At 46.9% G+C, this 14,132-nt stretch overlaps 1 protein-coding gene across 1 annotated transcript in view; it reads right to left on the minus strand.

The window, feature by feature from the left end:
* Nucleotides 1-5,368: 5,368 nt before the first annotated feature.
* Nucleotides 5,369-14,132, minus strand: part of LOC137521947 (uncharacterized) — a 52,386-nt gene continuing 43,622 nt past the window's right edge. Inside the window, exon 9 of the mRNA XM_068241903.1 lies at nucleotides 5,369-5,907. Within this exon, the coding sequence (XP_068098004.1) occupies nucleotides 5,456-5,907 (452 nt within the window). The 3' untranslated portion in view covers nucleotides 5,369-5,455. The remainder of the gene's footprint in view (nucleotides 5,908-14,132) is intronic.

Raw genomic sequence — 14,132 nt, forward strand, 5'->3', positions numbered from 1 at the left:
GTGATTGATGGGTGATTGACAGGTGATTGACAGGTGATCAGTGGGTTATTACAGGGGGGATATATGCATACAGTACACGAGGGGGGGGGGGGGGTCTGGGGGGGTCTGGTGAGAATCTGAGGAGTGGGGGGTTGATCAGGTTTAGGGCATAAAAAAAATAGAGTTGACAGATAGTGACAGGGAGTGATTGATGGGTGATTAGGGGGTGATTGGGTGCAAACAGTGGTCTGGGGGGTGGGCAGGGGGGGGTCTGAGGGGTGCTGTGGGCGATCAGGGGGCGGAGGGGGCAGATCAGTGTGTTTGGGTGCAGACTAGGGTGGCTGCAGCCTGCCCTGGTGGTCCCTCGGACACTGGGACCACCAGGGCAGGAGGCAGCCTGTATAATACGCTTTGTATACATTACAAAGCACATTACAAAGCGTATTATACGCTTTGCGTGCGGCATCTTAGCTAGATCATCTAGTTTGTCTGCAGTTTTGCAAGCCCCCCACTCCTCAGATTCTCACCAGACCCCCCCAGACCCCCCCCCTCGTGTACTGTATGCATATATCCCCCCTGTAATAACCCACTGATCACCTGTCAATCACCTGTCAATCACCCATCAATCACCACCTGTCACTGCCACCCATCAATCAACCCCTAACCTGCCCCTTGCGGGCAATCTGATCACCCACCCACACTATCAGATCGCCCGCAGACCCACCGTCAGATCACCTACCAAGTGCATTGTTTACATCTGTTCTCTCCTCTAAACACTGATTAATTACCCATCAATTACCCATCAATCACACCCTATCACACCACCTGTCACTGTTACCCACCAGATTAGACCCTAATCTTCCCTTTGCGGGCACCCAATCAACTGCCCACATGCTCAGATTGCCCTCAGACCCCCCCCCCCCCCTTATCAATTCGCCAGTGCATTATTTACATCTGTTCTTCCCTGTAATAACCCACTGATCACCTGTCAATCACCTGTCAATCACCCCCTGTCACTGCTACCCATCAGATCAGACCCCTATCTGCCCCTAGGGAGTGGGGGGTTGATCAGGTTTAGGGCATAAAAAAAAATAGAGTTGACAGATAGTGACAGCAAGTGATTGATGGGTGATTAGGGGGTGATTGGGTGCAAACAGTGGTCTGGGGGGTAGGCAGGGGGGGGGGGGTCTGAGGGGTGCTGTGGGCGATCAGGGGGCGGAGGGGGCAGATCAGTGTGTTTGGGTGCAGACTAGGGTGGCTGCAGCCTGCCCTGGTGGTCCCTCGGACACTGGAACCACCAGGGCAGGAGGCAGCCTGTATAATACGCTTTGTATACATTACAAAGCACATTACAAAGCGTATTATACGCTTTGCGTGCGGCATCTTAGCTAGATCATCTAGTTTGTCTGCAGTTTTGCAAGCCTTATATACAAGTGCAAGGATTTTTGTCCGCAGGGATCAGCGCTCATTTCCTACGGTAACAGTTCATGTCCAAGCGCAAGGGCACAGCTATAAATCAGCAAAGATTCCCCCCTCCCCCCCCCCCCCCCCCAAAAAAAAGGTATTGGGTACATTTGTGCCCCTACCCTTGACACACCAATTTTATCCGGCCACAGGGGGCAGCCAGACATTAAGTAGACCTTAAAGTGGACCTCAACTCAGAACATCTCTCTGCTCTGAAAGATACACAACGACATAATAACGTTTACAGAAAACTGTTACAGCTGATACAAATCTTGCAATACATCTACACTGTTTCTACTTCCTTATTCATGGAAGCAGACATCCTGTTCACCTCCTGTGCTTTTAAATGAACTTATCTGCCATCTCTGCCATGGCAGTCATGTGACACAGGGGAGAGATCAAATTACAATTATTGATTAGACACAAATGAGGGGGAATTAAACAGGCTAAACTCTCTAAATACATACAGGGTGCATTTCTCTGTTTCCTTCTGTCCTGTGCAAGAGTTCAAGTCCACTTTAAAGTGACACTAAAGCAAAATAAACAAAAACAAAAAAAAACAACAAAAAAACGTATGATATAATGAATTGTATGTGTAGTACGGGTAATTAATAGAACATTAGTAGCAAAGAAAAGATTCTCATATTTTTATTCTCAGTTTTATAGCTTTTTTTTAATAACATTGCATAATTCTGCCATATTTGCAATTACAAGCCAAACTCTGTATTTTCAACTATGAAACAGAGCAGAGCTAATGGCCCGTTGAACTTCCCTGCATGAGATCCTTATCTGAAGCTGCCTGTCACTGTTTATTTGATGAATACATGCTTCAGAAAATAGGACTGTCTCCAACCTGGAGAGCTCAGAGAAGCTCTCTTCCATAGATAACAAATGAAGTTTCTTAAAGGACACCATACACCTAACAATTTTCCCGCCGATATACAGCCGTTTCGATCACTGTGATCGAAACGGCCGTGAAATCACTGCGCACACCGCTGACAGAACGATCGATTTCCGTCCGAAATCGATCGTTCCTGTCGATTCCCGTCGACCCATCCGTGTGGAAGATTGTTCTTGGTCGCCGGCAGGTCGGGAGTGCGTCGTTAGCGGCGTTCAAATGCCCGATGACCGACGCAATACAGCGGGTATACATTACCTGCTCCAGCCGGCGCGAGTCCCCTGGTCTTCTTCTCCGCTTCGGGCTCCAGAGCTACACAGAACTTCCTGTCCCGGCAGGAAGTTTAAATAGTAGAGCGTCCTCTACTGTTTAAACTTCCCCTGGACAGGAAGTTCAGTAGCCGGAGCGGAGAAGAAGACAGCAGAGAGGGGCTCACGCCGGCCGGAGCAGGTAATGTATGGGGGGGGGAGGGGGGGCGGCAGCAGCGGCAGCTCCACAGATTGTGATTGGTTTCAGGCTGAAATCGATTCACAATCTGTTTGCAGTAAAGGCAGCCATACAATCCCTCTCTGATCAGACTCGATCAGAGAGGGATCTATCTGTTGGTCGAATCTGATGGCAAATCGACCAGTGTATGGCCACCTTAATTCTTCCTGCACTGAAAACAATATAGCCACTTCAGTATAGGTAACCAGACGGACAGTGGTCAAGGTTATTTAGTGGTCAGGGTGATTTACCTTCCTGCACTCAGTTTCCTCCAGAATCCCTCCCATTCCCTGTTATTGCCAATATTTTTTTTTGACTGCTGGGTAGTTGTCTGGAAGTGTCCTTCCATAATTAGATTCATTCCTGCACTACAGTCAGATCTGTAAATAAGCGCATTTTTAGAAACCATGCGTCATTTCACAAACCGTTCATGCTCGGTAAAAGGAACTACTCATTGACGTGTGATGAATAAAAGAAAATGTGGGCACCGAGTATGTGCAGTTTGTGAGCTCGGGAATGGAAGGGACGTTTTTAGAATCAGAGTGCAGAAAATAAAGTTAACCTAAAAAAATAAAATATCCAACATTATTTCATTTAAAGAGGAACTCCAGTGAAAAGAATGTAATAAAAAAAAGTGCTTCATTTTTACAATAATTATGTATAAATGATTTAGTCAGTGTTTGCCCATTGTAAAATATTTTAAATCCCTGATAAATATTGTGACATTTATTACATGGTGACATTTTTACTGCTGGCAAGTGATGTAGCTGCTGCTTGCTGTTTTGGCAGTTGGAAACAGCTGTAAACAGCTATTTCCCACAATGTAACAAGGTTCACAGACAGGAGACTGCCAGGAGTACCACGGTACTCAGAGTTTCTTGTGGGAGGGGTTTCACCACAATATCAGTCATACAGCGCCCCCTGATGGTCTGTTTGTGAAAAGGAATAGATTTCTCATGTAAAAGGGGGTATCAGCTACTGATTGGGATAAAGTTCAATTCTTGGTCGGAGTTTCTCTTTAAAACCTATGGTGATTAATGCACAGGCATATTTTATGAGCGCCCACCAAAGACACTGTAAATCATGCACTTACTGTACACTGCCCCAGATACACATGCAGGGGGACCAGGGACCAGCAGTCTCTGCCCCTTAAAGGACCAGACACCGCTGGTACCATAAACTGCAGGATACCCAAGAATCGCCGCACATACCCGCCACAACCGCCATCCACCTCTGTCGGCCAGGAGTCGCTTTCATTGGCTCCTGACCGTGTGATCAATGTAAGCCGGTGGGAGTTGCTTACATTGATAGGCAGGTTCAGGAGGCAATGAAATCAGCTCTTGACCTGCTCACAGGGCTCTGCCATCATAGAGACGGCAGGGCGAGTGAGTTGTGGCGAGCAGAGAGCAACCCGATTGACGAGAACGGCGGGAAGGAGGGGCGGCGGCGAAACAAAATCTACATCGCTCTGGTAGAAATTAAGGGGAATCAAAATAGGGTGTAGATTTCAATCACCACTGTTCTTAAAAAGGAACTCCAGTGAAAATAATGTAATAAAAAAGTGCTTAATTTTTTACAATAATTATGTATAAATGATTTAGTCATTCTGATTTACATTCTGACATTTACCACATGGTGACGTTTTTACTGCTGGCAGGTGATGTCACTGGAAGGAGATGCTGCTTGCTTTTTTTGGCAGTTGGGAACAACTGTTATTTCCCACAATGCAACAAGGCTCCCACAGTGTGATGTCAGGACCTCAGTGCGTGAGGCACTGACATCACACTGTGGGAGGGGTTTCACCACAATATCAGCCATACAGAGCCCACTGATGATCCATTTGAGGAAAGGAAAAGATTTCACCTGGGAAAGGGGGTATCAGCTACTGATTGGGATGAAGTTCAATTCTTGGTTACGGTTTCTCTTTTAGTGGTTAAGGTACAAGCTTTACAGAGTAATGCATTGGTGAAGAACACAACTTTATATTTTTATAAATATGGACAGAATAAGCATACAACTATCTGAAATCTGGTGAAAATGTCAAACTTTGACACTTTAAAAATCACCCCCATTGTGAAACCCTCTATGTGCATCATATTATGCCCAAAGGTGCAAATTGTAACCCCAACATTCCCCCAGGGAGACCAGGAAAGGACCAGATCTCACCATTGATGCTGGAGTAAAGAGCGGTGATCAGCATTAACCTCCCACCACAGAGACCTCATCAGCCCACCAATGCCTACGTCAGAGCCGGAATTACAGCTCAGGAGCCTGTAGGCACAGGTGTTCTGGCGCCCTAAACTCCGCCCTTCAACTCAGGCCACACACCCATATTAAGTAGGCGTCCCTCCTCTCCAACTGGTAACCCCATTAATCTATGTAGTAGATGTGTCCCCCACCTCAAATATATGGAGCCATATGTGCCTCCACCTCAGTATTAAGTAGTCCCCCCAATGAGTAGGGAGCCTTTAGGCATGTGCCTACAATGCCTTATGGTAAATCCGGCCCTGGCCTACGTACAAAACTCAGGACACGTTTCAGTTGGATGCTTATATCTTTATTGGCAGACAGTCACAGCGCTCTACATAACTCTGTATTGCTGACAGGTCTGCGTTATGAACACATAGTTCATGATCGGGGTGCGTATTCAGTATATCTCGGTGGACATTCCTCTGGGAGGATACAGGCACCAGACTCTCCACTCTGAAAAATATATGGATACTGGCAGAAGCAGCCTTGCACACAAGGCAAGATACATGGTCTGTCCCCACCTCCATAGCGCTCACAGTTGTCTGGGCAGGCCGTTCCACAGCTCTGGTATACCTGGTGGGCACCACATTCCTCTTGTCCTGCAGATAGAATGTTAAAGGGATGGCCGAACTTGAAACACTCATTTCTGTGGACACAGGGACCAGACATTCCTTTCTTGAAAACATAGGGATACTTGCAGACGCAGCCTGCCTCACACTGCTTGGTACATGTTTTGTGTGGAAGGCGATAGTTCAGACAATTGTCTGCGCAGTGCGCGTTACATTGACTCCATACTTTGTGTTCCTTCTCTTTGCAGCTATGTGGTCCTCCTGCATATAAAAAATAAAAGGGAAGAGCTTGCATTACTGACAATCCCCAAAAATGCGACTCCACCAGAAAAATGTTCATGATTTGATCAGTTTGGATAACACAACGAGGGGTTAAAGCACACCTGAACTGGTTAAAAAAAAACAAGCTGAGCAACATAAGAAGAAATGGCCGGCGCTGCTTGCTGCGCAATTTAGTCATCTGTGCAAACAGGATTCAAGCATTCCGCATTACAAGTGAAGTTCATATGGCATCTCTGGCAAAGTTGTGCAGGAGGGTGCAGGGAAGAGAGAGCCTGACGGCCGTTCCGCACAGACGCGCTGCAACGGAGGCCACAACGGGGCCGGTGACATATCCGGTTAAATACTTTACAGAGGGTCAGCAGTAATCGGCTCAGCCCCATCCCTGGAACTCAATGTGGTTGCCATGGAAGCATACACATCACATCCAAAGACTTCCGGTAAAACGCATAAACACCAGTGACGCACTGCATTCAGAGGAGTGTCCCTGCTGGCTGGCTAACAGCACAAACCACAGAATGCATTGCATACTAGGGCGCAACATGCAATCTATATGCAAGATCGATTGTGGATACACACACACACCAATCCTTGCCTACAGGCTGGAAAGAAGGGAGAAGTAAAGTGAAATCAGGGCCGGTTGCAGATTTTTTGCCACCTGAGGCAAACTGTGATGATGCCCCCCCAGTATAGGTAGCTGGTATAGTTGCCCCGGTGCCTGATCTTGCCCCCTCCCCCTCCACAGCCGCTGCTCTGTTACCTTCTGAGCTGCCGCTTCCTCTATGTTCCTCCCCCTTTGTTTTCACCCACCTGTTCTACTTCACGTGTGGCCGGGCGGCCCATGATGCTGAGTGAGGCAAGTTCCTCAGGTGGCAATGGGCCTTGGGACGGCATCCTGACAGCCCCCTCCTCCCCATCCCTATCTTGGGCATCCTGCCCGTTCCCCCTTCCTCCCAGCGACCTCTGCTCTGTTACCTTCTGAGCTGGTCAGCCTGTCACAGCAGCATGACCCGGCTGCTGTGCAGCGAAACAGAATAGCGGTTGCCGTGGTATTACGTCTGTCACGGAACAGCTGTGAGAAACGAAAACGCAACCGCAATCGGTTTCCTGTCTCGATTGCCATTGCGCTGCCAAATCAGAATCTCATGTCTGTGGATACCAGGCAGTCCAGCCTGGAGGGTCTCTGCTGTCTTCATAAGAGCAGCAGAGTTCTTTTCATTAAGCCTGGGTGCCTGTGACTTGTTAGCCAGAGGTGTAAACTCACATTCAGATGTTAATTAAAGGAACCAAAAGGTCCTTTTCATACAGGGAGATCCCAGGAAGCCAGTCACAGCTTGACACCAGTCAGCCTGGCTGCAGCCTCACCAGGAAGAAATGAATGTATTATATAATGTTTTTGCCTATTTACAGAATACAGTAAATAGGATAGTTATGAGAGCGGTATCATTGGATCCGTAGGGTCATGATGAATCTCTTGATACCAGTCGAGAGGGGCCCGGGGCCCCTACAACCCAGGTATGAATCTTCTCAGGAACCTGACCCGCTGCACTAGCCATGTCTGATGTCATATTAATCTGTATTTTCCGACAAGTATGAATCTGTTATCCCCCTAAAAATGACATGTATCGTTCATGAGTTACGGCAGTTTATAAGTTTAGCCCTAAAATCTCTCAGAGGGAATGAACTGTCATTGGTGGGTAACTCAGAGGGGGCCGGCATTGCCACACCCCCAAACCGGCTTCATCAAAAGCACATGGCGGGCCCTCAGTCCTCCAAATTCCACCTTCACGAAAGCACTCTGCCAGCCAGGGGACCATGTGGTTGGCGGCCATCTTGTCTGAGCTGAAACAAAGGACACATGGCTAGCGGCCATCTTGATCGGCCATCTTGTCTGAACTGAACAAAGGACATTTTCCAGTTTGTTTGGATTTTAAACTTTGCTGAAACTGAACAAAGGATATTTTCCAGTTTGCTTGGATTTTAAACTTTGCTGAAACTGAACAAAAGGAACTCTACAAGTTTTCCCAGAACGAACATATTTCCACAAACCCTAAGTATTTTCTACTTTTTTTATTTCATACTGGCTATTAATGTTTCCATAATTGTTGATTTTAATAATTGTCTGTATATATTAATTATTTATATTGCCGTGAATAAAAGACTTCAGCAATATCATTCACTGTTCCGCTACCCTGCTTATCAGCCGCACAACTGAACCAGACTTCTGAAGAGACGCTACTATTGTTGATATCTAGACAGAATAGAGTGTGTTTAACCATTTTATTTGCAGGTCAAGAAATAACCAGTTAGTGATGTTCCTCTGTCTCAGAAAACAGAGGTGGTGGCAGTTATACCCTGAAATAGTGTGTAAAGTTGTAATTACCATACCTCACAGGCTCCCTTCTGGTTTGTCTGCGACCAATTCCCAACGGTTCCTACGCATTGACTGCGACCAGAGTTCGCACGATCCGTGCGCTGGCACCGTTTGGAAGGCATTTCGCGGTCTGACCACTAGGGCTCCTGTGACAACGTCCCCCAAGGATACTGTAATGATCGGTGTAACACAGAGAGAATCTGATTATTGGTTTTCTGCAGTATCACCAAAAATACAGATATATACCTGATTATTGATGATATGCAGAATCACCGATAATACAGCTATATCACTAACCTCTGGACACCTGAGTGATATGAGTGTTTGGTGCAACAGTAATACTTTGAGGAAAGAACCGGGAGAGCAGGTACAAAGGCAGTAAGTAATACTGCACTAGAGAACCAGGACCTTCCAGTAGCCTGAGAATCTCCCGGGGGGAGGAGTCAGGCTGGGAGTAGGAAGGACCAGAGAGTGAGTGACACCAATGGGTGGATGTCACTGACTGATCTGGGAGCTATCTCTAAACTGGGGAGATAGCTCTCGAGGTCGGGCAAGCCAGGTCGACAACACACAGTCAGATAAAGTACCAAGACAGGAGGCTGATTCGGTAATCCCAAAGCACGCAGGGTTTGGCAACAGAGTATCAGTTTAGCGAAGTACCGAATCAGTGATCAGAAGATTGGTCAGGAAAGCAGAAGGTCATAACAGATAATATACAATGCCTAGTCTTGGGTGTGAGCTCCGTGATCATCAACACCCTGGAACTAGTCTGACATATAATAGGATGGTAACACAAATCCCTAGTCTTGGGTGTGAGTTCCGTGATCATCAACACCCTGGAACTAGTCTGACATATAACAGGATGGTAACACAAATCCTTAGTCTTGGGTGTGAGCTCCGTGATCATCAACACCCTGGAACTTGTCTGACATATAACAGGATGGTAACACAAATTCCTAGTCTTGGGTGTGAGTTCCGTGATCATCAACACCCTGGAACTAGTCTGAAGTATAACAGAATGGTAAATACGGATTCTGACAAAAGGTCTGAGTGCTTCCACGTAGTGATCGCAACGGCAGACACTAAGAGAATGACCAGCACCCAGTATATATAGCACAGCGCTCTCCAGCGCCTCCCCTAAGTGCTGGACCAATGGGAACTGGTACAAGCGTCAGCTGACTGGCCTGGTCAGCTGATTCCCTTCTGGTTGTCATAAAAGTTCTGCCTCTCAGCGCGCGTGCGTCCTTCTGAACCTGTGTGGACTATCAGTCCCAGCCACACCAGACATATGTTGTGTACCACCCGCCGCGCTGGACGCGGAACCAGCCGCACCGCTATCAGGGCGTGCGGCGGTTTCTCAGCGTTCGGCCATACTGACAGATGTAGGCCTACGCGTGCAAACCGCCGCGTTGGACGCGGAATCAGCAGCCTTGTTCTGAGCACATGCGGCGGCTTTTCCGCGTTTTATCACAGTACCCCCCCCCCCCCTGAGGAATGGACTCCGGACAGCTCCTACCCGGCTTCTCAGGATGTAGGCCGTGGAACTCCCTCTTTAATTCATCCGCATGCATGCGGCAATCAGGCACCCATGTTCTTTCCTCAATGCCATAACCCTTCCAGTGAACCAAATACTGTACCGAGTTCTGTACAATACGTGAGTCTAATATCTTTTCCACTTCATACTCAGGTTGGTCATCCACCATCACAGGGGGAGGAGGAGTGGAATCCACATGCACTGCTGGCTTAAAGCGGAATATAACCCTGCATTTCAACTTTGCTCTAAAACATTATTTACAGCATATTATATGCAAAAAGCATTTTTTTTTACTAGACCAGCATTGGAAGGGTTAAACACAGAGGTTTTAAATTCCGTGCAGACGTTCAGATAGTTACATTCTATTTAGCTATATGTATGTATTTAGAAATGTTACACACTCTTTGGCTGTCCTCCAACTCCTTCTCAGTGAGAGAGATGAGTCACAATAAACACTTAGATACATTTATGTAAACAAAAAGTATCTAACTCAAGTTCGGATGCAGAAATCTCTAGGGACTTTAAAGCCCTGTGTAACCCTTCCAATGCTGGTCTAGTAAAAAAAAAATGCTGGTTGCATATAATATACTGTAAATAATGTTTTAGAGCAAAGTTGAAATGCAGGGTTATATTCCGCTTTAAGCAGGGATACATGGAACGATCTCACACCGCGCATGCTGGCAGGATGATAAATGGCATAAGTAACATTGTTGATCTTCCTGGTTACTGGGAAAGGGCCCACAAATCTGGGTCCTAGCTTGGGAGAAGGTTGTTTTAGAGCCAAATGACGAGTGGACACCCAGACCAAGTCTCCTGGCCGGAACTTCCACTCTATGCAACGTTTCTTGTCAGCTTGTCCTTTCTGACTCTGAAAAGCCTTCTCTAGATTCTTTTTCACAATTCCCCAAATGTCTTTAAAAGACTTTTGCCAAGCCTCCAGAGCTGGAAACGGAGTAGAAGCTACTGGCAATAGGGAGAACCTAGGTAACCTTCCTGTTACCACCTGGAATGGAGAGAATCCAGAAGATGAGCTTTTCAAATTATTGTGTGCAAATTCTGCAAACGGCAAGAACTTGACCCAATCAGTCTGTGCATCCGCAACATAACACCTTAGAAACTGCTCCAGAGATTGATTAATTATCTCGTTCTGGCCATTGGTCTGTGGGTGGTAGCCCGACGAAAACGAAAGTTCCATGCCCAACTGATGACAGAATGCCCTCCAAAATTTAGAAACAAATTGGACTCCCCGATCTGACACTATATTTTCCGGAATGCCATGTAGCCGGAAGATATGCAGGATGAAGAGATCGGCCAACTCCTGGGCCGAGGGGAGTGCTTTCAGGGGCACGAAATGGGCCATTTTACTAAATCTGTCGACTACCACCGAAATGACCGACATGCCTTCAGACCGCGGGAGTTCACCCACAAAATCCATGGACAAATGGGTCCAAGGTTCACTCGGGGTGGGTAAAGGCTGCAATGTTCCCACAGGTGCCTGGCGGGAGGGTTTACTTCTTGCACACACTGCACATTCTCTCACATACTCCTTGAAGTCAGTTGCCAATGAAGGCCACCATGCACACCTAGCAACAAGGTCCTGTGTTCTGGTGGCACCAGGATGTCCAGCATTTTTGTGGGAGTGGAACATCTGCAATATCTGGAGGGGAAATGGCAACGGTACAAACATGACCCCCTCAGGCTCCATATCAGGGACATCCTGCTGGAATGGACTCAAGGTTTCAGTCCAGTTCCTCCAGGTCTCTGTGGCTGCCAACACCACTTTCTGTGGAAGAATAGTCTCTGGGTCTGAGGGCTGTGCTGTCTCTGGCTCAAAACATCTGGATAAAGCATCTGCTTTAATGTTTTTACTACCCGGGGTATACGTAATTATAAATCTGAATCTCGAGAAAAACAGTGACCACCGAGCCTGTCGGGGACTCAATCTCTTAGCCCCCTTGATGTATTCCAGATTTTTGTGATCAGTGTAAACTGTAATCATATGTTCTGCTCCTTCTAGCCAATGAAGCCATTCTTCAAAGGCCAATTTAATCGCTAGGAGCTCCCTGTTGCCGATATCGTAGTTTTTTTCTGCGGGTGAAAATCTACGGGAGAAATAGGCACACGGGTGTAACCTTCCCTGCAACCCAGAACGCTGAGACAGCACAGCCCCTACCCCAACCTCTGAGGCACCCACCTCCACAATAAAGGGATAGGTGATGTCAACGTGTCTCAAAATGGGTGCAGTACAAAACAATTCCTTCAGGGTGGAGAAAGCAGCATGAGCTTCGGGGGACCAGTGGTTAGTATCTGCCCCTTTCTTAGTGAGGCTGGTGAGGGGTGCGATGACTGTGGAGTACCCCTTTATGAACCTTCTATAGTAATTAGCAAACCCTAAGAATCTCTGGAGAGCCTTCAGTCCCACTGGCTGAGGCCACTCCAGAACAGCTGAGACTTTAGCAGGGTCCATAGAAAGGCTCGAGGTTGAAATTATGTACCCCAGAAAGGCGACAGATGTTACCTCAAAAATGCATTTCTCCAACTTGGCATATAACATATTTTGTCTTAGCTTGCGCAACACAAACCTGACATGATCCCTATGCTCTGAGAGGTTGGCTGAGAAAATTAGTATATCATCCAAATATACCAAGACAAATTTGCCCAAAACCTCTCTGAACACCTCATTAATGAGCTCCTGAAAGACGGCCGGGGCGTTACACAACCCGAAGGGCATCACCAGGTACTCGTAATGCCCATCGGGTGTGTTAAAGGCCGTTTTCCATTCATCGCCCTCTCTGATCCGCACCAGATTGTATGCACCCCGCAAATCCAATTTTGAGAAAACCTTAGCATTGGTGACCTGAGTAAACAAATCGTCTATCAAAGGTAATGTATAGCGATTTTTTACTGTGATTTTATTCAGGCCCCGATAATCAATGCACGGCCGAAGGCCTCCGTCTTTTTTCTTTACAAAAAAGAAACCTGCTCCAGCAGGCGACCGGGAAGGGCGAATGAACCCTTTAGCTAAGTTTTCACGGAGGTATTCCTGCATGGCCAACTTTTCAGGCCCAGATAAATTGTAGAGATGATCCCCAGGGGGCATACAACCAGACCGGAGATCAATAGGACAATCGAAAGGGCGGTGTGGAGGGAGCTTATTGGCTGACTTAGGACAAAACACGTCTGCAAACTCAGTCTCACCCAAGGTTACCTTCACTAAACAATGATGAAAACAATGGGAAGACCAGCTCATTAGCTGACCAGTGGCCCAATTGATCTGAGGTGAGTGAAGTACTAACCAAGGCATGCCAAGAATGATCATGGAGGTTGTCATTCGTAACACGAAAAAATGTAAATTTTCTCTATGCAACACCCCGAAAGTGGCCCCTACTTCTGGAGTCTGAGACAGAGGACTGTTACCCTGCAGAGGGGAATCATCTACTGCAGTAACCTGAATAATCCTGATGGCCGATGAAATGGCCTCATCGATGGACTTAGGTTCGGGCTGGCTTAACATAAGATCAGAGACCTCGTCTGACAACCCTGTCAGAAAACAATCTAGAAGGGCAAATGTGTCCCACCTGGCCGATACTGACCATCTCCTAAATTCAGCAGCATAATCTTCAACCGGACTCTTGCCTTCACGTAAAAGTTTGAGCTTCCGCTCAGAAGTCGAGGCAATGTCTGGGTCATCGTAAATTATAGCCATAGCTTTAAAGAATTCCTCTACAGAGGTTAGGGCCTGGTGACCGAAGGGAAGACCATACGCCCAGGTCTGAGAATCGCCTGATAACAAAGGCTTAATGAATGTAACCCTTTGGGCCATGGTTCCTGAAGAATTAGGTCTTAACTCAAAGTATGGTAACACTCTACTTCTAAAATTTCGGAAGTCAGATCTGTGACCAGAAAATTTCTCAGGTACAGGCATACGTATGTCTGGGCTAGGAGGAGATCGCACTTCATCCACAGCCATCTGTAGGGTTTGTATCGCCCCAGACAGGGTATTAATCAGGGTCTGATGGTTACCCAGCACTTGGTTGATATTTTCCACCGTCCATTTGTATTTGGTCTGCCGTTCTGTAACGATCGGTGTAACACAGAGAGAATCTGATTATTGGTGATCTGCAGTATCACCAAAAATACAGATATATACCTGATTATTGATGATCTGCAGAATCACCGATAATACAGATATATCACTAACCTCTGGATACCTGAGTGATATGAGTGTTTAGTGCAACAGTAATACTTTGAGGAAAGCACCTGGAGAGCAGGTACAAAGGCAGTAAGGAATACTGCACT

Source organism: Hyperolius riggenbachi, chromosome 6 (assembly GCF_040937935.1).
Source record: "Hyperolius riggenbachi isolate aHypRig1 chromosome 6, aHypRig1.pri, whole genome shotgun sequence".
In the NCBI taxonomy this organism is placed as follows: Eukaryota; Metazoa; Chordata; class Amphibia; order Anura; family Hyperoliidae; genus Hyperolius; species Hyperolius riggenbachi.